The sequence below is a fragment of the Xenopus laevis genome, chromosome 1L (assembly GCF_017654675.1).
Source record: "Xenopus laevis strain J_2021 chromosome 1L, Xenopus_laevis_v10.1, whole genome shotgun sequence".
NCBI lineage: Eukaryota > Metazoa > Chordata > Amphibia > Anura > Pipidae > Xenopus > Xenopus laevis.
The window spans coordinates 157,121,534-157,147,123 of record NC_054371.1 but is presented as its reverse complement, the minus strand read 5'-3'; the positions used below and the strand labels follow the sequence as shown (position 1 = coordinate 157,147,123).

Genomic DNA, 25,590 nt, shown 5'->3' with positions numbered 1-25,590 from the left:
ATCTGTGTGATATCAATATTTATGAACAATGTATATATATTAGGGGGTAGTGATGTGTGTAGAATTATAAAACAGCGCCTCATGGGATATCAGTGTTTAATTCAAAATTCCTTACAACAAAACCTTGTATTTGATCCAAACTACCATTCAATTAACCCTTATTGAAAGCAAAACCAACCATCCTATTGGGCCATTCCGCAATTCGGAGTTCTCTGGATAACGGATCCCATGCCTGTATGTATTTTCCAGATTCGACGGGCCAGATTCAATTCAGTGAGAAAAAGTTATCTCATGGTTTATCACGTGAAAACTCCTGAACGAAAAACGAATTCTGTTCCAGTTTTTGTCCCATACACTTCAATAGTTTTTTAAGTAAACTGTGAGATAAATGAACTGAATTCCATGAGTTTTCACATTGAACCTGGCCCTTTGATAGGTCACTTGCTAGGATATACTGTACATTATCTAGGGACTTTGAACACTTTCTACTGGCCAGAGGATAACTCCTAATTTCCCTAGTGAGTCAGCTCCATCTTCAGCTTCTCTTTTGATACAACTTCCATGGCAGTTTCCGTCATTATTTACCTACTAATTCAGCAGTGACCTCTCTTAGAGGGTGTCACCATGTTGACGTATCCGCTCTAACATCACGTCACGTTCTGGAATTGTAGGCTTCGGAGTCTCCCCAAACCCTGGAATAACGGACACGAAAGAGCATCAGATCAGCAAATCCCACCGAGTAACTATCACGTCTTCCGACCATGCGCATAAAACAAGCGACAGATATGCTTCTCGCTCTGCGCACGCGCAAAATTCCTTAGCAAACGGCTTGTACACAGCTTAATGCAGCTTGTCTGCCAGCTGTTTCCCGCATGGCAAAGGGGTAGGGCAATTCGAGCATGCGCAGTGCGTAGATGTTGCTTATTGGTTGGCTACCCCACGCCCATCTTTTGTTATATACGTCAGATAAGTTTCCATAACAACGGAATACACGGAAGTTGGAGGGCAAACAGAGCTGCTAAGCGCTGAAGAACGCAACCGAGGGGCAAGGACTGAATAGCGTCCCGGTAATAAAGTAGTGGCAGGTTTTTAGCGCCATGTCGATTTGCAACACGAGTTCTGCACAGTGAAAGAATTACATTAACTAACTTTCTAATATACGTGAATGCTTAGAAATGTATTTGTCAATTGTTACTTGCTCTGACTCCTACAACAATGTTGCTAGCAAGCTGATTAAAACTGTCCAAGGTTTAGTTCACTTTAACAGGGGTTGCTCACCTTTAAATTAACTTTTGGTATCATGTAATGAGTTATATTCTAGGACAACATGCAATTGGTTTTCATTTTTTATTACTTGTGGTTTTTTTAGGTATTCAGCTTTTTATTCAGCAGTTTCAGCAATCTGGTTGAATTACCCTAGTAACCATGCACTGATTTGAATAAGAGACTGGAATATGAATAGGAGAGGGCCTGAATAGAAAGATGAATAATAAAAAGTAGCAATAACAATAAATGTGTAGCCTTACAGAGCATTTGATTTTAAGATGGGGTCAGTGACCCCCATTTGAAAGCTGGCAAGATTCATAAGTCAAATAATTCAAAAATAAAGCAACAAAGTCCAATTGAAAAGTTGCTTGGGATTAGCCATTTTATAACATACTAAAAGTTACCTGAGAGGTGAATCACCCCTTTAAGTTAACTTTTAGTATGTAATAGAATGGCCATTTTTTAGCAATTGGTCTTCATTTGTATAGTTTTGAATATTCTTTTGAATCTTTCCAGCTGTCAAATAGGGGTCACTGACCCCGACAGCCAAAACTTTGGCATTGTTACTTTTTATTATGTATCTTTCTATTCAGGTCCTCTCCAATTCATATTCCAGTCTCTCATTAAACTGTCTCATTGCCAGTGTTGGACTGGCCCACCGTTATACCAGGAAAACTCCCAGTGGGCCCAGGTGTCAGTGGGCCCTCTTGCCTCTAACCATTAAGCCTATTTCATGGTCATTCCCTGTTTTCCCTCTTTATGGGGAAAAAAAGCTTAATAAAGGAAGAATATAAATATAGTAAGTAAATATAAAAGACTAGGAGATTAAAGAGGTTGCGTGATGAGAGGAGGAATAATAGTTTGTAAAGTGGGCCCACGGTCTAAGGTTTTCCAGTGGGCCCCTGGCATCCCAGTCCGACACTGCTCATTGCTAGGGTATTTTTGTCCCTAGCAAACCAGTTAAGTGGTGAAATAGGAGCTAACTTATTCAAAATCCACAAGTAAAAACATTAAGACAAATTGCAAATTCTCAGAATATCACTTTTTACATCATACTGCAAGTTAATTTTTAGGTGAAGAACACATTTTAAAAGGCCTGGAGGAGACCTGACTCATGTCGTTTTAAGAGTCAGACCCAAAGAACAGAAAGAGATCAACACTGCTTGTAATTACATTTACAAATAACTTTAAACTGTTTAACATTTTTAAAGGGAATGTTAACCCAAAAATATATTTTGCCTAATAAAAGAAAACATAAGCAACTTTGCAATAAACATTAATTACACATTGTCTATGTTTTTTTAAGTTATTTGTAAATGTATTGTTATTGAAAGCAGTGTTTGTCCATTTCTATTCTCTGCCCTGGTGGCTAAGACTATTAATACAATGTAAGACAAGGCAGCTGATTAAAGGAGAAGTAAACCTTTAAAATAAGTCAGTGTAAAATTGATGAGGGGCTATTCTAAGCACTTTTGTCATTTACATTCATTATTTATTCTTTTTTCACTCCAAGATATTAAGGGATACATGTGCTGTTAATATGAATACATTTTGTTACAACAGCGCCACCTACTGGTCAGTTTCCCACCAGTCTGACCACCAAGTAGTCAAGGAAGTTGTCAGCAGGAAGAAAGAGGCTGCTCTGATGTTTTTCTTAGAAACCTTTCTCAAATCTTCCTAAGCAGAAGAACTTGACTACTTGGTGGTCAGAATGATGGGACAATTACCAGCAGTTGGCGCCGTTATAACAAAATTCATTTATATTAACAGTACATCTATCCCTTAAAGGGGTAGTTCACCTTCAAACAACTAGTTGTTTTCGGATCGATCACCAGAAATGATGACTTTTTCCAATGACTTTCTATTTTGTATGTGGGATGGTTTTTCTAATATTGAAGTGTAAAATGTAATTTTTCACCTTCTGAAGCAGCTCTGGGAGGTGGGGTCGCCGACCCTGTAAAAATGTTCTAAATTGATACATTTAGTTGATACATTTCTTATTTCCTGAGTTTCATTAAAGGCAGCTGTTAGAATTGATACAATAGTTGCTTATACTCCAGAGATGCTGCTGAGAAATGTATCAACTAAATGTTACAAAATTGTAACAGTTCAGAGTCTGCGCCTGAATTACTGAGCTGCCAGACTCAAACACCAGGGACAGGAATATTAAAATTTAAACTTGGATTTTGGAAAAACAGTAAAAAATAAATAATGGAAAGTAATTGAAAAAAAGTCTTTATTTCTGGGGAACAATCTGAAAACAACTGAATTGAAAAAAGTGTTTGGAAGGTGAACAGCCCCATTAATATCTTGGAAATAAAATAAATAATGAATGTACATTGCAAAAGTGCTTAAAATAGCCCCCTCATCAATTTTACTTACTATTTATTTTAAAGGTTTACTTATCCTGTCTTTGGTGGAAGACTTTTAACTTTTTTTAAAAAAGTAACAAGCAGGAGTTAAGCAAATGATGCTTTCAATAGCAATTATTTTTACAAATAACTTTAAAAGTACTGAACATTTTTAATAAATGTATGTTGGAAATAGTGATATACGGGTCAGGTCTTTCCCGACCAATACCCGCCCTCCCTCCACCTGGGTTCCTTTTATAGACCCACCCTGCCCTGGCAATGGCATCACAAAAGGGGCGGGGCAAGCAGGTATGCATCTTTACAATTCAAACCCGGAAGTCGCCATTGTACGGTTGCACCCGCCAGCGACCCGGAAAGAGGGGTGCGAGGTCGGCCCGCACATCACTAGTTGGAAAGTTACTATGTCTATATATATGTTCTTTATACAAGTTATGTAAGGTGAAATATTACTATTTTTTTTCAAAGACCTATTTATTAGATTCCTGTTGCATGACTATATTGCTTCTTTAAACATTATCTAAACACATTAATAAAACTGCTTGTGTATCTGGCAGTTCCACATTCAGTCTGCTATAGTAGTGCTTGTTATGCTATCTGTCTTCCTTTGTGCCTAGTCTTATCACAAGTGGTACTGGAACAAGATAGAGCAGACGCACAACCACGGCAACCTCCTGAAGATAACGCCTGGTGCTCCATAATAGAGGGTACGGCAACCTCCAAATTGAGTCAAGAAACAAAGATACCGGCACACAAGGCTTGCTTGCAGGGAAACCCTTGCTTTAATTCAAAAGTGCGGAAGTGCAATGTTTCGGGGACACGCCTCTTTCTCCTTTTTTGCTTGAGAAAAGGGCGTGTCCACGAAATGTTGCACTTCCGCACTTTTGAATTAAAGCAAGGGTTTCCCTGCAAGCAAGCCTTGTGTGCCGGTATCTTTGTTTCTTTAGTCATATCACAATACAGATCAGCGTAAAGGTGGGCATACATGTACAGACAGTCATATATATACAACATCTAGTCATACACCTGATTTTTGGCATATTGCTCAATGTAGAATTAACATATAGACTGCTACCTTGGATATATGATCATTTGTACAGAAGATTGTCATCTGATGGGTCAAACACACAAATACTGCAGTGGATTTTCAGTTAGCATGTCTTCATGTAGAAATAGCATACTACTGTTATCGCAAGATTTGCTATAAACATAAAGATATTGTCTTACAGATGAGGGTACACAGCCAGCGTATGCTGACCTGACAGATCACAGAAATGTTCAATATCCATGGCACAATAACAGATGTCTTGATCATATGTTCAACAAAAAATATCCTAATGTCCTTAGCATACTGTTTATAGGTATGCACACCACCTAATTAGTTGACAATATCTGTACACATATGGCTCCCTTAAAGTGTAATCTGGCAACTTTTAGCCTGCAGAAGTGAACAAAGTGGAACAGTAGAAATAGCTCAGTTCGGGGTATACTCATCAAGACTACCGAAACACACAGTATAATATTGTTTAAATTCATTATGCAAAACAGACTTAACTATGCTCCTCAACAAATGTTTTTCACCTTATACACTGTTGATGCATCATCCCTATTCCTGAGACTGAACCAGTGGGGCAAATTACCTCCCCTGACATAAATAGATGTGGACATAGTATAAACAGTAAAAGCAGAATGACCTCAAAACATACCTGAAATATATTGTTATATCACCTGTTTGAAGACTTTATATACATTTTACCTGAATAAAGAATGTGCTTTTATTTTTTAAGGGGAAAGACAACTTCAGACATGGCCATGGAAGTTCTTTCAGTGCCGCTGAGGCTTTCACTACCTCAGCCTACAGAAAGCCAAAGCAGGACAACCAGCAGCCAATCAAAGACAGACCAAAGTAAGGTACAGATTAAAATAAAGATGTTAGAGCCAGGGCGCAAGAAGTTGACATCAATTGAGACTCAAAGAGTAGTATCTGTGTTGGATGAAACAATCAAAAAGCTTGAGCTAGTCAGCATGTTCCAACATGCTGTTGATAATTTGGAACGTTACAAAGTAGTACTGGGTTCAGAGCTGGTGGGTGCCCTGCGAGAGCATCAAAGATTGCAAGACAACATGGACATACAGCTCAGACGTTTGCACAGTAAAAAGTCCAAAGAAGGGGAAGAAGAGTATTCCATAGTGGAGCATAAAGACACTATGGAACAATCAAATGTTAACATTGGAAGGATTCGCCAAGGTATTCAGAGCTCTGTAAAGAATACATTAAGGTTATTTCTTAACAACCCCCCTGCAAGCAAAGCCCTCAGAGCAGAAGGCCAACTACGGGATCCTGCCTACCAGGAACTGATCCAAACAATGTCTGAGCTACGAGGGTTCCTGTTTGAATTACTACTGACCAGCCCATTAGAGCAAACTGAAAAAATGCGTTACCTGCAGGATATTACACTTCGTGACAAAAAAAATAAGGACATTTTGTCAACTTTGGAAGAAGAACTAAAGGCTGTTGTCCTTGACCGAGACACTGAGGTAGAACATACTAAAAACGAATGATAATTTACATGCCCTTTTATATGGGTTTTAAAGGAGTTGCTCACCTTTAAATTAAGTATGATGTAGAGAGTGATATTTTGAGACAATTTGCAATTGGTTTTCATTTTTTATTATTTGTGGTATTTGAGTTATTTCGCTTTTTATTCAGCAGCTCTCCGGTTTGCATTTTCAGCAATCTGGTTGCTATGATCCAAATTACCATAGCAACTATGCATTGATTTGAATAGGGACTGGGATATGAATAGGAGAGCCCTGAATATAAAGAGGAGTCATAAAAAGTAGCAATAATAATACATATAATACAATAAGTCAGAAGAAGAAGGAAAATAAGTCAAAAATGATATAAAATTCATTATGAAGACCAATTGAAGAGTTGATTAGAATTGACCATTCTATAACATACTAAAAGTTAACTTAAAGGTGAACCACCCCTTTAAGGTCATAAGTAAATTCTTTGTGGTCAATCTAATTTACAGTGGCAGAAGAGGGTAAAAAGATCCCTGTGTTGCCCTTGCCATAATTTAATTTTTTTTTTGTGACATGTAACATTTTCTATTACTTCTTTGCTTTAACTACTATTATTATAGATTTCCAAAAAAAATGAGATAATCCGGCACCTTAAGGTTAGTCTTCACCAGCTTGAGAAACTGTCTGAGAATCAAGTTAAGCGCATAATGCAGGAAGCAGAAACGCAACAAAAGTCTGACTGGCGGGCCTCTGAGGGCAAGTGTTCCAAGATACAGCAGGAACTCCAGCAGCTGAGATCACAGCTCAGCGTCAACATCTCTGAGAACCGGGAAATAGAGCTTTTCATGAGGAAGGTATATTCGAGTTTGAGTTTTTTTTTTTTCTTCAGTACTCTAATGTAATCAGGCTCTTGAGCATGTGTACTGTGTGTTTTTAGATGTTTCCAGAAAAAAAGGATGAGAGAGGTTAATTTGGAAAGGGTTATTTAAATACCTACAAGTGAACATGGAAATAATCGTTGATGATAAAGCACAAGAAGCAGAACAGTCAATCGTGTAAGGTCAAGCAGCAGAGATATCAACCTGATGATAAACCATGATACATTTATAGGTTTCATTTTAGCAATTAGATAATAATTGTCTGAAAATAGTTGTTCTCCAACTGGAAACAAGGCAAAAGAAACTCAATTTAGAAACTTGACATTTATATATGTCTGAATGCTTTGTCTTTCTGAATCAAATATGTGGCAGTGCAATAAGTAAACACCTTCCTTCAGCTGAACAGCAAACATGCAGTACTTTTATGTTTGTTCTGTAGCCAAAATCAAAGCAGTCAAATTTTGCTTTTGAATTAGAGTCCCATATGTGAACCCAACTACAAGCATACCTCCCAACTGTTCCGTTTTTGGGGGGACAGTCCTGATTTTGACAGCTCAGCCTACAATCCTGGATTGTTACTGAATTGTCCCAACTTTCTCTTTGAAAGTTGGGACAACTGAACAGCCAGAAAAGGATAAAACGTTTCTAACTTAATTGGCTTTTGGCAGAGAGCCCAGAATAAGTGGCAGGTGGACTTTGATACTTTTGTAACAATTTAAGATAAGCAAAAAAACAATTGTAACAATTTAAAATAAGCAGGTCTCTTGGGGAAAGTAACTTAAAGGGCAATTTACCTTCCTTATTAAAACTGTGATAACACAAAAAAACACTGAAATGTGTACAAACTTTCATTACCCACCAAATTTTGTAAAGTGACCATAGTAATTAGGGGTGGGCATGGCCAAATAATTTGCCTCACTCCACACAGCAAAATTTTGTGTTCCCTTTCCTGTTTCCAAAATGTTGGGCTGTATGTACAAGAACCTTGGTACACAAACTGGCCCTACTATGCCCCCCCCCCCACTGACAAGCCTGTAGGGACAGTCCTACTCTGTATGGAAAGAAATATAATCATTATTTTTGTACTTCAGGTATGTAGAACAAGGTCTGCTTTATGTCTAGCAGCTTAAGAAAGATGTTTAAAATTTGCAAATTAGAACTATGCAACAAATTGTTTAGCAGAGTTTGGAGGAATAAAAACTATACAGAATTCTCACTTTTAAAATGAATAACAAAAATTACAATAACAAACAAAAACAGCAAGTGATAAAATATTAAGGGTACACTGAAAATATCATGAACGGATAAAGGTTTCAACTTGACATGTCATTTAAATGATTGTACTGTATTTCTCTCACAACAAAAACATTAATGTATTGTACATTTTGTGATATTAATATTGCTTACACCAATTATTGGTAAACTGAATTCAATCTCCCCCCAAGAAATCACTTTTTCAATACATTGTGTTTGTCTTTTTTTTCCCTATATAGAAAAAATATAAGATTGAAACAGAGATAGAGAATTGGATACAGAAATATGATGCGGATATGGGTGAAAAGCAGGTAAGAAGCAGACAAATATTGAATCATTTTCTCTGTATTATGGGTCAAATAACTCAAAAGTCTTAAGTAATACAATGAAATATAGATGTTGCAATGCATTGTAAGATCATAGAGCAAATATTAAAGTGACACAAATTTAGATTAGTACACTAAAGCAGTACATTGCAGTAACACTGGCACCTGCACACATCCTTTCATCTTCATTCAGTAATGCTCTGAATGTCTCAAAAGTCATAGTTGTGGTTTGCAGTCCCTTTAAAATTCACCCAGCCCAGTAACACCAGTGTAAGAAAAAACAGACAGAAATTAACTTCTGTAGAACATATACAAAAGCCTCACCCCAAAAAACTTTTGCATTTTCCCAACAGTACCATAAAAAATCTGGTAAGTCAATACAATAATCTTAGGAGAAATGAAACTGCTGAAATGTAAGTTCTAATTAAAGTTCTTTATAAAACCCAAATAAATACCCATTAAGCTGGCCATAGACGCAAAGATCCGATCGTACGAATCAACGTACGATCGGACTTTCCCATCTCCCGACCCTCCACTAACCATTCAGATCAAAGTCTTTACCATTCCGATCAAATAAGAACAGATCACCCAATGTTCTGCCCCTGACAGCAATCGTACGATACTTATGTCTGACAACACTAGTGACAGTCTCCCACTGAAAATTGTACGATCGGCAATACACGCAGAGATATTATCGGCAGGCGACAGAAATTTTCTAACCTGTCCGATCGACCAAACGACCGATCTCCGACGGACGAAAAATGTCGGGACTCTCCACACATGGTCCGAAAATCGTACGAATCCACGATTCGTACGATCGGATCTTTGCGTCTATGGCCAGCTTTAGACACAAATATGCATGAAATGTGTTGCCAACAGTATTTGAAATAAAAGAAAAGTAAATCTCTGGCAACTGAGCTACACAGTTTTACTCAGTGGGCCATGCCATGCTTTTGCTGAACCTGGGAATTAAAGGAACAGTTCAGTGTGAAAATAAAAACAGTGTAAATAGATAGGCTGTGCAAAATAAAAAATGTTTCTAATATAGTTAGTTAGCCAAAAATGTTATATATAAAGGCTGGACTGAACAGATGTCTAATAAAACAGCCAGAATTCAACTACCTGCTTTTCAGCTCTATAACTCTGAGCTAGTCAGCGACTTGAAGGGGGGCCACATGGTACATTTCTGTTCAGTGAGTTTGTAACTGATCCTCAGCATTCAGCTCAGATTCAAAAGCAACAGATATGACCCATGTGGCCCCCCCTCATGTCTCTGATTGGTTACTGCCTGGTAACCAGGGTAACCAGTCAGTGTAAACCAAGAGAGCTGAAAAGCAGGAAGTAGTCATGTCAGTGACTGACATGTTATACCAAATCACTCCAACCTTTATACATTACATTTTTGGCTAACTAACTATATTAGAAACATTTTTTATTTTGCACAGCCTATCTATTTACCCAGATTTTATTTTTACACTGAACAATTCCTTTAAGCCATGGCAGAGCTGACTATGAAAGCAATGGATTATGGTGGTCATCATGAAATATGATTGTTACATAGTTACATAGTAACATAGTTAAATTGGGTTGAAAAAAGACAAAGTCCATCAAGTTCAACCCCTCCAAATGAAAACCCAGCATCCATACACACACCCCTCCCTACTTTTAATTAAATATTATATACCCATACCTATACTAACTATAGAGCTTAGTATCACAATAGCCTTTGATATTATGTCTGTCCAAAAAATCATCCAAGCCATTCTTAAAGGCATTAACTGAATCAGCCATCACAAAATCACCCGGCAGTGCATTCCACAACCTCACTGTCCTGACTGTGAAGAACCCCCTATGTTGCTTCAAATGAAAGTTCTTTTCTTCTAGTCTAAAGGGGTGGCCTCTGGTACGGTGATCCACTTTATGGGTAAAAAGGTCCCCTATTGTCTATAATGTCCTCTAATGTACTTGTAAAGTGTAATCATGTCCCCTCGCAAGCGCCTTTTTTCCAGAGAAAACAACCCCAACCTTGACAGTCTCCCCTCATAATTTAAGTCTTCCATCCCTCTAACCAATTTAGTTGCACGTCTCTGCACTCTCTCCAGCTCATTTATATCCCTCTTAAAGGGGAAGGAAACCGTGTCGGCGCAAACCCCCCACCCCCCTCCCGTTTGTTGCCCAACCTCCGTCCTCCCCCCTGGCCTACCCGTCCCGCTGGGCAAATGCCCCTAACTTCTTACTTACCCTTCTGCGCAGGTCCAGTCCAGGGAGTTCACCGACGACATCTTCTTCCACACGATCTTCTTCCTGCTGTGAACGGCGTCTTGGCGCATGCGCAGTAGGATCATTTCGCCGGTACAGATCTACTGCGCATGCGCCAAAAGTCACGCGCATGTGCAGGAAGAAGATCGCGTGGAAGAAGATGTCGTCGGTGAACTCCCTGGACTGGACCTGCGCAGAAGGGTAAGTAACAAGTTAGGGGCATTTGCCCAGCGGGACACGTAGGCCAGGGAGGAGGATGGAGGGTGGGCAACAAACGGGAGGGGGGGTGGGGGGTTTGGGCCGACTAGGTTTCCTTCCCCTTTAAGGACTGGAGTCCAAAACTGAACTGCATACTCCAGATGAGGCCTTACCAGGGACCTATAAAGAGGCATAATTATGTTTTCATCCCTTGAGTTAATGCCCTTTTTTAAGCAAGACAGAACTTTATTTGCTTTAGTAGCCACAGAATGACACTGCCCAGAATTAGACAACGTGTTATCTACAAAGACCCCTAAATCATTCTCATTTAAGTAAACTCCCAACACACAGCCATTTAGTGTATAATTTGCATTTATATTATTTTTGCCAAAGTGCATAACCTTGCATTTATCAACATTGAACCTCATTTTCCAGTTTGCTGCCCAGTTTTCCAGTTTAGACAAATCACTCTGCAAAGTGGCAGCATCCTGCATGGAACCTATAGTTCTGCACAACTTAGTATCATCTGCAAAAATAGAAACAGTACTTTCAATGCCCACCTCCAGGTCATTAATAAACAAGTTGAAAAGCAAGGGACCTAGTACAGAGCCCTGCGGTACTCCACTAACAACACTGGTCCAATTAGAAAATGTTCCATTTACCACCACTCTTTGTAGTCTATCTTTTAGCCAGTTCTCTATCCAGGTACAAATACTATGTTCCAGGCTAACATTCCTTAATTTAACCAGTAACCTTTTGTGTGGCACTGTATCAAATGCTTTAGCAAAGTCTAAGTAAATCACATCCACTGCCATCCCAGAATCGAGGTCTCTACTTACATTCTCATAAAAAGAAATTAAGTTAGTCTGGCAAGATCTATTACGCATAAAACCATGCTGCCACAAACTCATAGTATTATGATTTGCTATGAAGTCCAGTATCTTATCCTTTATAAACCCTTCGAAAAGCTTTCCTACCACTGACGTCAGACTAACTGGCCTATAGTTTTGAGGCTGAGAACGGGATCCTTTTTTGAATAGAGGCACCACATTAGCAATTTGCCAGTCTCTCGGCACTATGCCTGATCTCAATCAATGTACTCCTAGTCCTTCATTTTGATTGATTAAAGGTGAAAATCCACAGTCAGTGGAAATGTGATTTTGTAGGTAAGCATTGCATGTTGTGTTTCTGATTTGTTTAGTTAGTCTCAGGCCCGGATTTGTGGCGAGGCCACATAGACCCGGGCCTAGGGCGGCACATTTTTGGGGGCGGCATGCCGCCCAGCTGCTCTGTGGGGAGCCTGTGCTCCCCAGTGCTCCAGGGCTCGCACTTTTGCGCCAGCGTGTGGTAGTGTGGGCGGGCACTAGGACCGCGCGGAGCGCACGGCCTAGGGGCGCCCGCCCAGCGAATCCGGCGCTGGTTAGTCTTGCTATTTACCATTAGATCATTTGCCAGTGATTTTGAAATAACAATTACTGTGGAGACATCTAATATAAAACTTCTAATTCAATATTTACCTTTATCATTCTTTGCTGTTCAGGATGAGTTGGAGGAGCTGGAGGCAGAATACACCCTAGAGAAGGCTCAGCTGGCAGAAGTGCAGGAGAAGTTGGCTGTAATGGAGGAAGAGTATACCCAAATAATGGAAGAAAGGCGTTTAGCAAAGTTGCGGATGGAGGAGGAGGAAAGGGAACTGGCCAACAAGAATCGGGCTGCCACACTGATCCAAGCACACTGGAAAGGGTACCTGGTTCGTCAGTCAATGAAATCTAAGAAGAAAAAGAAGAAGGGAAAAGGGAAAGGAAAAGGCAAAAAGGGGAAGAAATAGGTTATTAGCAAAGACCATCCAAAACACTGGGCCACCATGTCCTTTAGAAAATATACTTCCGTTAAATGAATAGTTCACTTTTTTAAAACTGTATCTTTGAACCTCTTTCAAAGTTCTTTCTTTTAAAATACATTGATTGATTGGAGAAAAATTAAAACCAATTGCAAATTGTCTTGTAATTCAGTCTTTACATTATAAGTTAAGTTAATTTAAAGGTGAACAATCCCTTTAAATGCTTCCCAGTGGTGCCTTCTAACAGAATTTAGTGTAGCCAAATCGGAATACTTTTGACTAGTCAGGTGCCGCATGGATTAATCACTGTAAGAAAACAAGAGTGAGCACTTTAACCTGTTCGAGTTCTCTGACATCGATTTGTTTTTGTTTATTTACCTTTTTGGATTTTTTTTTTCCTTTATGTGTATTTCTCCAAAAAATACTAGCCACGGTGTTAGGTTATGCATCTGTATTAAAGAGAATACAGCCCCATAGTGTAGCATTAATGCTTTATTGCTAAAACCTTAACATCAACACAGTATAGCAGGGCTGGCCAACTGGCGGCCTGCGACCCCCATTGTGTGGCCCCCCACATGAAAGTCTGCCTGCTGTGTCTGCTTTCCATGTGTTAGATTTAAAAGGTGAATTAGAACAAGGTAAAGCTGAGCACACTCTTAACTTTCTTTCCGTATGGTAGCCTGGTGCACAATGCAGGAGGGTACGGCAACCCCCAATAGATCAATAGTATAGGAATAAACTGGCATTCGAGGCAGTTGAAATGCAGGGTTACCCCTTGCTATTTATAAAGTGCGAACGTGCAATGTTTCGGGGCAAGCCCCTTTATCAAGCATTCTTCATAACTAAAGTGCAGACAATATAAAACGTGTCTAATTGTAATAATTAGCGTACAAAATTGACAGCCCCCTCCTCCCACATGCTTGCCCCGTGTGTAGTCCAATCAGGAAAAAGTCCAAAAACATAAAAAAACAAAATAGTTAAAGTCCAATCACAGAGTGCATTCCAAGAAAAATCAACAGGGCAAGCAATTGCAGGTGAAATAAGTTATCCCAAAGTGATTACTCACTTCTGTGTGTTAAAACATACTGTGTATGTAAAAGATAAGGTAAAAAAGATACATAGTAGCCAAGTTACAGCCTGTTATTTAAAAAATTAAAACAAAGAATCATTTGTATGGCAACAAACTGACCCTATTAAAGATAAGGTAATTTACCTGTCTGAGAAGAAACAGGAAAAGAACAATTTAAAATAACCAGCTTATGACGGAGTATATATGCAGAGTATTTATATAAAGCAGGACAAGTTATACTTTATACGTTATACATTAAGGCCCTTCGGACTCCTGGACTGGAGTAACCAAATCCAGAAGCACTCCCTCTGGAGCAACAAGCGTTTTTTGTCCTGACCTTGTTGAACTATTACTTTCTATAAGACCTGCCATCTTAGTTGTGCCACATGATGGCCCTGTGTAAAAAAAAATGTTTTGCCAACAGAGTTTCCATTTTTGGTTTTACTGTGTCCTTGTCTTTTAATCTTTTACCAGGAGATTGTGGGGCCTGCGGTTTGTAGTTACATATCTTGCATTTATGCTCATTGAGCCTAATTTTTATTGGTCTTGCAGTTTGACCAATATATGCAAGCCTGCAGGGGCATTTAATGCAATATATTACATCACTACTGTCGCATGTAAAACAACCCCTGATGGTGTGCTTCGAACCCTGTTGTGGGTGTGTTACATAATTACCCAATATAATGCTATTGCAATGCCTGCAATTCCTGCATGGGAAGGTGCCATTAGAGTTTGGTTTAGACAGTGTGTTAACCCTCTGTTGTCCATATGTCCTTGGTTTGATCAGGTCACCAATACTTTTCCCACGTCTGTAGGAAAACAGGGTAGGTTGTTGAAATAAGTGACCATACTTAAGATCATTACTCAGTATACTCCAATATTTCAAAATTATATTACGATATACTTTAGAGTTGCTGATATGTATGGCAATCTCTGTATCTTGTTGGGGGGTCACTGTTTTTTTAACAGTATTCCTATACTATTAAGATTTAAAAGGTATCACTACAGAGATTAACTGGCCCCTGCATTTTGTTTTAAAACTCAAATTCAGACTGTAATCCCTTGTATTGTTCACACGTGTAATCCCCCTGCATTGCTCACACTTGTGACACCTCTATTCTTTACACCCCTAAAGCCCTGTACTGTTCACACCTGAGACCCAGATTGAAACTGCCCACATTGTTCACCTGTTCACACTTATAAAAAATGCTGGAGTGGCACCAGCCTGATAGGCTTCCCTGTCTCCCGCTCTGTTCTGCCTTCCCTATGCTCTCTATGTGTGCCATACTCTGCTTTCCTAGTGCTGCTTGTGTGTGCCATTCTCTGCTTGCCCAGTGCTGCTTGGGTGTGCCATTCTCTGCTTGCCCTACGCTACCTGTGGGACATGAGCCTGGTAGAGGTTTGTTCTGGGGGTTTGTTATCTTTTGGAATTGTTGTTAGGGGCCCCTAAAATGTTTAATCATATGTTGGGGGTTGTTGTATTATCCACAGGGGAGGATGAGGCATATGGATTTAAGGGTATATTTTAACATGACCAATTTTTCACACGAGTGATGAGGGATTTCCCTGCAGTGAGCACCAACCATTTGGTTTTTTGATGTGCTACCACCGTTAATGTGGATATGATCTTAAAAGTTCTTGTGGTAATGTGGGTGTGGTTTACAGTGGGTGTGGTTTAAAAGGGGGAGTGGTCAACACAGACTTCCATGATCAGTACTCTAGCATGTAGGCCAGAAAAAATTCAGCCCTCGGTACCACAGAAGTTGGACAGCACTGCAGTATAGTATTGCACTGCAAAGGAAAGTGGACTCCTGTGCTTTTATCTTTTATGTACTCAAAAGTTAAAAAGAATGGTTCATTGTAAAAATAAAAACTGGGTAAATAGATAGGCTGTGCAAAATAAAACGTTTCTAATATAGTTAGTTAGGCAAACATGTAATGTATAAAGACTGGAGTGAACTGATGTCGACTATCCACAGCCAGAACACTACTTCCTGCTTTTCAGCTCTTTTGGTTTACACTGACTGGTTACCCTGGCTAACCAATCAGAGACTTGAGGAGGGCCACATGGGTCATATCTGTTGCTTTTGAATCTGAGCTGAATTCTGAGGATCAATTGCAAACTCACTGAACAGAAATGTACCACGTGGCTCCCCTTCAAGTCGCTGACTAACTCAAGAGTTCACACTGAACTGTTCCTTTAAAGGAGAAAAAAAACCCAGTATTTTACGGATTAAGATAATCCTAAATGCTATCATATTTTTGCTATCGTATTTTCATCCCTTTGAAATGTGAGCTAGCACCATTTAAGATTAATTGGTCGTCATCTCCCCAGCCATGAAATCTTTTGTGTATGTGCGATGAACTTGCTTACTTTCTCTCTGTTCGCAAAGATCCATCACAAATGGAACGGGAAGTAAATTAAAACCAAGCATTGCTATGGAAAGGTGATGTTTGGTTTTCTATTCAATAGGGTACTAGAATCATCGATAACACGCTGGATGATCATGTGACCTGCGTATCATTGTTATTAAAAACAAAACAAAAACAAAACACAGCATTTCTCAGGAGGTGAGGGAACTTTTAAAAATGGTATTCACATGTGTTGGCCTAGACAAGATGGAGTGGAAGAAGATGATTGCAGTGATGTTGGCCAAGTTTAGAATGGGAGTATTGATTGGGAAAGAGAAGTTCAGTAAGCTGCATAGCAATGATTGCAGGCTTTACTTATATTGCCCTACATACAGTAAAGATTTTATTTACCTCTCCTCATTTACAGTGCTTTAATTCCCTTATTTTACACCATTTTTTTTCTTGTCTGTTCCTCTGAAAAATGTAAAATAGGGGTTTTAATGCAGAACAGTGCTAGTAAAATGGAGACACCAAAAATGTTAACAGCTCTATTATCTAGCTCAGGGCTGTCCAACTGGCGGCCCGCGGGCTGCATGTGGCCCCCGACCCCCCTTTATGTGGCCCTTCACATCAAAATCTGCCTGCTGGGTCTATTTGCCATCTGTCAAATTTAAAAGGTATCACTACAGAGATTAACTGGCCCCTGCATTGTTTAAATATCAAATTCAGACTAAACCCCTTTATTGTTCACACCTGTGATCCCCCTGTATTGTTCACACTTGTGACACCTCTATTGTTTATATCCTTAAACCTGTACTGTTCACATCTGAGACCCAGACTGAAACTGCCCACATTGTTCACCTGTTCACACTTTATACAAAATGCTAATGGAGCACCAGCACTGTGTCACTGTATGTAGTACATATTAGACTGGTCCTGATTCCTGTCTCCTGCTCTGTTCTGCCTTCCCTATGCTCCCTGTGTGTCATACTTTGGTATTTGTTCTGGGGGTTTGTTAGCATTTGAACATTGTTAATGGCCCCTAAGGTGTTTAATCATATGCTGGGGTACTGTATTATACACAGGGGAGGAGGAGGCATATGGATTTATATTTTTACACTTTTTCCACATACGAGTGGCATCCCTGCCTGTGCCGGGCCAAGGCAGTTTGGCACCCTAGGCAAGAGCTTCAATCAGTGCCCCCCTGTCCTGCATTACCAGTTCCCTCCTTACCATGATGGTTTTTTAAATAAAGAAAGCAAGAAAATGTACATTTATATTACTGCCCCCTGTGCCTATACCAGCAAGCCCAGCAGCCATCCATCATACTGCCCCCATACCTGTGCCAGTAGCCATCCATCATACTGTCCCCCCATACCTGTACCAGCAAGCTCAGTAGCCATCCATCATACAGCCCTCCTGCAGCCATCATATTGCCCCCTATCTTTACCTGTGCCAGCAGCAGCCAAAATAAATCTGATCACATCATATTGCCCCCAAGTATTCATGTACCTGTGCCAGTGCCCAGCTCAGCAGCAACAGCAAACATATGGCCCCCAAATCTGTACCTGGCTGTGCCAGCAGGAAGCTTCACACTTTACAGTAATAGAAAGAATGTCTTCAGTTCAGTGCAAAAAATGAAAAAAAAAAAACCCCCCATTAAAAGTGTGCGCCTCAATGATGGCGTCCTAGACAGCCGCCTACTCTGCCTACCCCTAGTTCCAGTCCTGATCCCTGCAGTGAGCACTAACCATCTGTTTTTTTTGGTGTGCTATTAATGTGGACATGGTCTTGCGGTAACATGGGTGTGTTTTAAAGTGGGTGTGGTCTAAAAACAGGCAGTGGCTAACATTGGCTTCCATTATCGGCCCTCCACCATGTAGATTAGATAAATTCCGGGCCCTCTGTACCATATAAATTGGACAGCACTGATCTAGCTGTATATAAAAGTGGAGTTAGAATATGCCAGACATCACCACTTTAACTCCAAGATACACAGTGTAAAACCATGTGTATTTATCAAGCTGTATAATAAATACAAAGTAAAACAGGTGTAAATTCCATTGTTTTAATGGATTACACAAGCTCTGAGGTAGAGTAATATGAGTGTATATTATTGGATTCTGTATACTGATTTCAGAAATTGTCATGGAGGATAATAACAGTTTTGATAAATGATAATTCATATAATTTGATTTCCAAACATCAGATATATTGGATATTAGGCCCACTATGTGGAGAAAGCTGCTCAGCTTTGTCATAGACAATAAATGAAGAAAAACCTCTGCATTACATAAATAAATAATCCTTAAATGTAAAAATAATGTGATCACATGCACTGTTTTGTTTGATGCCATTATTTCACCATAAAAAATAATGCAGTTTTTTTTGCAGAAAATGGCAGAATTTAATAAAAAAAAATATATGCAAACAATAATATCACATAATACAGAAGTTTGTATAATTGAACTAATTAATGGCTGAATTTTGCAAAATGATAACATAATAAAGCAAATAAAATTCATCCAGTACATAAAAACAGTACCAGATAAAGTACTGCAATATTACAGAATATTCCCATCCAGTCTCTTGCTCTACTGCCAGATCTCACAATTGCATCTTTAGGGATTACTGGTCCTTTTCCATGCCAATTTTTTCAGATGGAACTATTTCTCCACTCGGCACAGGACTGGAGGGGGAGGGGGGATTCACATTAACAGAAGTATTGCATCTTGAAGACAGCAGGAGTTGTAATACCTCACAATTCAAAAAACAAACAAACTATTATTGCCTTAGTATCACACATATGCCATTATAGTGCTCATTTACTGGTGCAACTGCAAACATGGCACAGTCACTGTGCAAAGTGACGGTATTCAAAGGTACTTTCTGACAAACTGCTCCTTGCACTTGTGTTTGTTTTGGTGCAGTGTGTCAATATGCCCAGCCGATCTGTTTGGATAAACTACACACAGTGTGAAACTTAATGCAAGGCTATACTGGGTCTACTGCCACACACAAATGCTACAAATCATGGCAAACTTGTGTAATTGTCTTTCACAACTCAGAGGTAATGATAATGGTACTATGGGAAAAAAATGCAATGCGGCTAAAACACCCGGCGATTCATGTCCAAATGTGCCCACTTGACTTGAGCTTGTAAATGAGCCCTTATGAGTAAATCAACAGATATGTTGTTAACATTACATAAAAATGCAATACACGGATTTCCAAAAATAAGGTTTCACAATTAAAAACAACTAAAGAACATACTGACGCACTCACACACACTTAAGAATGAGGCAGCTGTACACTGACGCTTGTACACAAACAAAATTGTTTTCCATTCTGACACATATTGTTGTGCTGTTTAGTCTGTTACTGCTGTGACCAAACATTATACGTTTTTGCTCGTTTAACCCGTCTCTTCTAAGGCACTTTCTGTCTTTATATTTTTCACAGTGCCCTGTTTTTACAAAACAGAATACTAAGAAACAGAACATATTTTTCAACCCAACTTCTTCATTGGTTGCAACTGAAAGTTTCATATACACAATGCTCTCAAGTTATCCTAGCCTTTACCTAATAAGCGGCCACCACTAATGACAAAGTACCAAGCATAACATAATGACATAGTTACATAGAGAATTGCTTGTGCCATAATAAAACCGCAGCACAATTCAATCACATCTGGTAGTTACCATTGAGTCTGCATTACAGTCAATACTGTGCATGCATTGCATTGTCCTGTATTGTGGCATTTTATGTCCCATCAGAAATGCAGTGCTCGGCCAATTCATTCAAATGTATATAAATTCATTATTTGCGTAATTACGCTGCAGAGTGAATTTTTTTTAAATGAAAAAAAAAAAAAACACCACAATCTAAATGGTTGAGCTATTTGTCGTATCTGGCTTTGTGGAGATAACATTTTAACGAATACACTGACCAATGAATATTTACATATATTCATTTTGATAGCTAAAGCAATAAGCCAAATGATGATATCAGCCATCTGGCCACTCACACCACCAGTTTTTTTTTTGTTGCTCAATACATCACGGAGCATGGTAAGTCACAGAACCATAAAGTGCGCTAGCAGAACTAGTGTCTCTAGATTATATGCTCTACCATAAAACAAAGCAGAATGTAACTATTCACTAGTGAAATATGACCAGACACCTCCTTAAAACAACAACAAAATCTCTGCTCTTGCCTTCCAACTAACCTAAGCACATTGCTGATCAGTTGCTACAGGTAACTTTACTAGTGTAATTTACCAACTATGTTAGTAAATGAGCTCTGCTAATTCGAAACATTTACCAGTGTGTATGTAACCCACTTTGTATTACATACAACACCAAAAAAAAATGGTTTTCTCAGGCAGGCAGGCACAATGTTTTCTGTAGAATTAGCTTCTCATCTTTTCTGTACTATTGGCGTTCCCACACATTATAAATTAGATAGTGTTTCTCACAGGGAGCTTACTGGACTCACTATCAGGAAAAATGCTGATTACGTTTATGCCCAGCGTGCAAATAAAACTTTTTAATATATTTTATTCTGTAATTGCCTGGATCCATAGGCCCCACTTACAGGGCTAGTGATGTATACGGCTTCCTTAAACTGGTGGCACGCTTAAAAGAAATTTCTATGCCCACGCTAGTTTCATTTCCATGGAGGTCTCTCCTGCATTTTAACAGAGCCTCTTCTGGCTGTCACCCTGCCAGAACAGCTTGCTGACCGAACAGTCTCTCTGCCAGGGGTGCTTTGTCTTTGTCTTGCACTGAATGGAGATGGGGAATAGTCCGAATCACTTTCCGGTGGTTTCCAGAAGGCTCCCAGCCCCTTGTGAGTTCCTAGGGGACTGTCTGAGGTTTCAGGTGGATGCACAGCGCGCAAAGGACCTTGCTTAGCATTCTGCATGGAACTCTGTTGGACTAAGCGTGGTGAAGGACTCCAGAGAAGGGGACGGATTTTGACAGTGTCTTCTTTTTTCACCCAAGGCGCATCCCACGTGCATTCCTCCACCTTTCCACCAAACAAAGATTCATCACAATATGAAGGCGTGCGGCTCTTCACCCTTAACAAAATGTTAGATGGAGTTAATCGCAAAGGAATTCCAGCAAACCAACACCACAATATTCAGTACAAGGGTCACCTAAGGGGAATACAAGTTGCTGGTCTGCTTTCAACAGAATCAAGTTGAGCTGTGTGAGTAACCAATAGTGCCCTCCCCGCCACCTAGCTGCTGCTGTACTTCAAATGCTTTTTTCAAGTTTCTTCCTACTGAATAGTTTTTTTCCCTAGCACTGTACGCAGCAGTTGTAGCAAAAAAGCTTGGGTATAAGAGTTCTGTATACATAGTTTTAGTAGACAGAAAATGCAGATGTCAGTGTCATGCTGTATATATATATATATATATATATATATATATATATATATATATATATATATATATATATATATATATATATATATATATATATATATATATATATATATATATATATATATATATAAATATATATATATATATATATATATATATATATAAATATATATATATATATATATATATATATATATATATATATATATATATATATATTATATCACAAGTTCCATGGGAATGTGTGTAACATGATTATATTTTGAAGGCTACAAACAAGGACACAAAGATTAGAAGTCAGTATTTTTATGAAAGAATCAATCATTTTCAGATTCTGTGAAATAATGGTTAGCACAGGTCCAAAGTTACCTGTATTGAATCTTTTTCCTGGGAGTCCCTGCTGGAGTGCTTTTAGGCCTACAGCTCGAGGTTTTTTTGTTCTCTTTTATTTCTCCTGGGCTCCACAGAAGAGGTGTCTGAGAAGGTGGAGCAGTATTCCACTGTAGAGTTTGATCTACTCTTACCCCAGAGCTACCAAATAGAGACTCGTCTACATAGGAGTTTGCGGCTTTGAAACGGTAAGTGCTTCTGCTCTTGCGCTGTGGAAGTGCAGTGCGATGCCCAGTTATAGAGAGATCCAGAGACATGTTGGTAGCATACAGATTATCAGGCATGCCCTGATAATTATTCAGACGTCTCCTACAAATAAGGTATATAAACTTAATTAATGCAAATGTTATTTAAACATACTGTACTTTTACAGGAAGGCATTGTTTCCATATACAGTACTAATAATGTGAAGTTAATTAGACTATATAGATCATATATACAAGCTGTTTTCCTTATACACAGAAGTCATGGCAACATGTATGATGTATGTTTGAGATCCAGGGTTGAGCACATCTAAGCACATAAGCAATTTTATTCTACATAGTTTTACCCATAAATCTTTTTAGTTGGACCAGTTTTTTTTCTTTCTTCAAATTCAATGTGATCTTTTGAGTATATAAAAAGAAAAGAAAAAAATAGCAAGAGACAACATGATGAGTGTACAGAACAGATGACGGCACATCTTCATACCGACATCAACACTCTCCACCTGGTGATGTGGTTACTTACCACATATATTATTTATCCCGTGTCCTATTGTTGCCCTTGCTAAAGGGGTGGTTCACCTTTAGCATGTTATAAAATGGCTAATTCTAAGTAATTTTCAAATGGCCTTCATTTGTAAGTATTTTTCATTATTTGCTTTTTTTCTTCTTCTTCTTCTGACTCTTTCCAACTATGTATCAAATTGGGGTCACTGACCCCATGGAAAAAAAAATTCTCTGTAAGGCTACAAATTTATTGTTATTGCTACTTCTTATTACTCGTCTTTCTATTCAGGTTTCTCTTATTAATATTCCTGTCTCTTATTCAAATCAATGCATGGTTACTAGGGTAATTGGGACCCAACTAGATTGCTGAAATTGTAAACTGGAGAGCTGCTGAATAAAAAACTAAATTACTCAAAAACCACAAATAATAAAAAATGAAAACCAATTGCAAATTAATTTCAGAAAAATCATGATCTATGCCACACTAAGGGGGTTATTTATCAAAGGTCAAGTTTTAGATGTTTGTGAGGTTTTTTATACCTTGAATGAACGCACAACTCAAATGTTTTCCGGTTTCAAAGGCCGTTTTCAAAGGCAAACAACCCGAAAACGGAGTTTTTGCTGATTAATAGAGTTTTCGAGTGATACCCACCAAAAAACCCCAAACATCATGAAGGCTACAAACAAGGAACCTCTGCCATTGACTTCTACAAGACCTTGACAGGTTTTAGCTGGAGTGTTTTTGGATTTAAGCTATTTCCAGCTTCGGAGTATAATAAATCTCGAAAAATGTGAGGGTTAAAAAAAAAAAATTACATTTTTCGGGTTAAATACAACTCGACCTTTAATAAATATTTCCATAGAAGTTAATCTAAAGGTGAGCAACCCCTTTAAGTGGTTTGACTCTTTCTGGGTCACGTTTTTTGCCTACTGGGCAGTCATACTGAGCCTAATTTCTTTTGCAAATACCTGTAGGCAGTCAGCACACCAACTGCTATTTGAGTACAATTCCCGTAAAATGAATTGTCATTTTAACTGGTCCTGGAATACTGAGGCACTGGACAAAGACCTGGGGTTTTTAGGCCTAGCAATACTCAAACCACAGAAAAGAACAGAATTATTCTGGCATCATTAGGGGTGAATTTCCAGCGAACACCACGGAGCGCTCCTCTTCCGACTTCTTCTTTCTTCACACAGCTGCGCATGTGCATTAGAGTGAAAAGCCAAACGAAAAAGTCGGCTTTTTCATTCTACTGCACATGCGTCTTCCCCGTGAAATTTGAAGAAAGAAGAAGCCAGAAGAGGAGCGATCCGTGCTGGTCACTGGAAGAACCCCGGGCCGGTGCAGTTTTCTGCTGATAGGAACACCGGCCCTGGGTTTCAGGTAAGTAAATACAATCACTTGGGGTGCTTGGCCTTCTCCTTTAAGCTGAATCCATAAGAACTGCAGTTAATTAAAGACTGACTGGATCAAATGTGGAGTACTTACCAGTGAATTCCAGTTGGATGTTAGGTCTAACAATGCAGCCAGGCCCCAACTATATCAATAATATCAAAGCACTGCCATGTGGTATGTAAGAAATGAATTAATTTAACACTGTATTGAAATGATTTTGGTGAATTTGCACTAATAAATGCCTGAAGTGAGTTAAGATGCATTTCTGCTTTGATATTATTGCCTTATGCTTGAATGATACTCACTCCTAGATAGCATATAACCATATCATTTATTTATTTATTTGATACAATCCAACTATATCAACCAATACACCATAAGCCTATTGATGTCCGGAAACTATACTCAGAACTCACAATCAACAGCTAGACAAATCAATAAATGCAAATATTCTTTAAGTGATCTGGTAATTGATTTAAATCTAAAGCTAGCCATACAAGGTGTATCTACAAACGTGTAGCTATAACATTGACCCGGCCAACAATCAGATCATAATAGGGGCCTGTGAAGACCCACAGGGAGAGGCTCACACACACATCAATCTAGTCCTCACCCCATTTGATTTTTAACCAGTCCCAAAAGACATCAATTGTGGCTAAATGTATGTCAGGCAGGTGGTCATTTTGAATACAAGCACATGACTCTGCACACAAGTGATAAAGCACTACTGGCTGCAAAAAGCTGGATAGAAGGAAAGCATGAATGTCCTTAATGCAGGATAGTGGTACATTTGACAATAGGTAAAATAAAAATAATTCTACACATAATTCTCTACAAAATAACTTTAATCCAAAAGGGGGAAATAATGACATGGCTAATCTCCACACAGCATAAAGCTACACTAGTGAACTGGGAGTTGGATTTTGAGAATTCAGTAGAAAATGAGTATATTTAACTAAAAGCTTTTATAGATAGAAATGTATGACCCGAGGAGGAGGCATTTACCTACAGCAAAGTGTTTATATCACGGGTACCATGTAGGCATATGCGATTGATAGTCGTGTAAACACCCACCTTCAGCCCAAGAGATGTGTGCGTGCATTTAGATACAAGCAAGCACAGACAACTGTGTGACACGCTCTGCTACAGCTCCCATGGTAATGATACACATCGGACGCACCCAAACCTCAGCGCAGGGACAGCAGTTGTTCAGGGTATCACATATCTGCACGTACGCTTATCTGCAGTTTTCCACAATAGAAATGTGTCAGCAGAGAGCTCGGAACAGAATTGTGAAAGAAACGCGCCACCCACCCCTGCTCACTGGAAGTGGTACATTCCAGGAAGTTGTATTCAATCACT

The 25,590-nt window shown here is 39.0% G+C and overlaps 3 protein-coding genes across 5 annotated transcripts in view; 1 reads left to right on the top strand and 2 right to left on the bottom strand.

Moving 5' to 3' along the window:
* tpcn1.L (two pore segment channel 1 L homeolog) overlaps positions 1–811 on the bottom strand; it is a 34,793-nt gene extending 33,982 nt beyond the window's left edge. The window contains exon 1 of one of the 2 annotated variants that reach the window (XM_018260726.2): positions 586–811. The gene's annotated coding sequence lies outside the window, so the exon portion shown is untranslated. Of the gene's footprint in view, positions 1–178; positions 326–585 lie in introns of those variants that run through there. The other variant, XM_018260735.2, reaches the window with a different exon arrangement.
* Positions 812–922: 111 nt separating this feature from the next.
* On the top strand, positions 923–13,078 carry iqcd.L (IQ motif containing D L homeolog). Of its 2 annotated transcripts, XM_018260753.2 has the most exons (6): positions 928–1,067; positions 4,253–4,342; positions 5,423–6,173; positions 6,785–7,018; positions 8,536–8,607; positions 12,620–13,078. In XM_018260753.2, the coding sequence occupies exons 3-6, from the start codon at positions 5,442–5,444 to the stop codon at positions 12,905–12,907; spliced, it is 1,326 nt and encodes a 441-aa protein (XP_018116242.1). In that variant the 5' UTR covers positions 928–1,067; positions 4,253–4,342; positions 5,423–5,441; the 3' UTR covers positions 12,908–13,078. The 2 variants fall into 2 exon arrangements, with proteins under 2 accessions (XP_018116234.1, XP_018116242.1); XM_018260745.2 differs by lacking the exon at positions 4,253–4,342 and having other exon boundaries at positions 923–1,067.
* A 5,316-nt stretch (positions 13,079–18,394) lies between these two features.
* Positions 18,395–25,440, bottom strand: rita1.L (RBPJ interacting and tubulin associated 1 L homeolog). The gene is made up of 3 exons (XM_018260696.2): positions 25,303–25,440; positions 22,102–22,431; positions 18,395–21,423 (listed from the first exon to the last, which is right to left on the bottom strand). Exons 2-3 carry the CDS (start codon positions 22,404–22,406, stop codon positions 21,009–21,011), a joined length of 720 nt encoding a protein of 239 aa, XP_018116185.1. The 5' UTR covers positions 22,407–22,431; positions 25,303–25,440; the 3' UTR covers positions 18,395–21,008.
* Between the last annotated feature and the right edge of the window lie 150 nt (positions 25,441–25,590).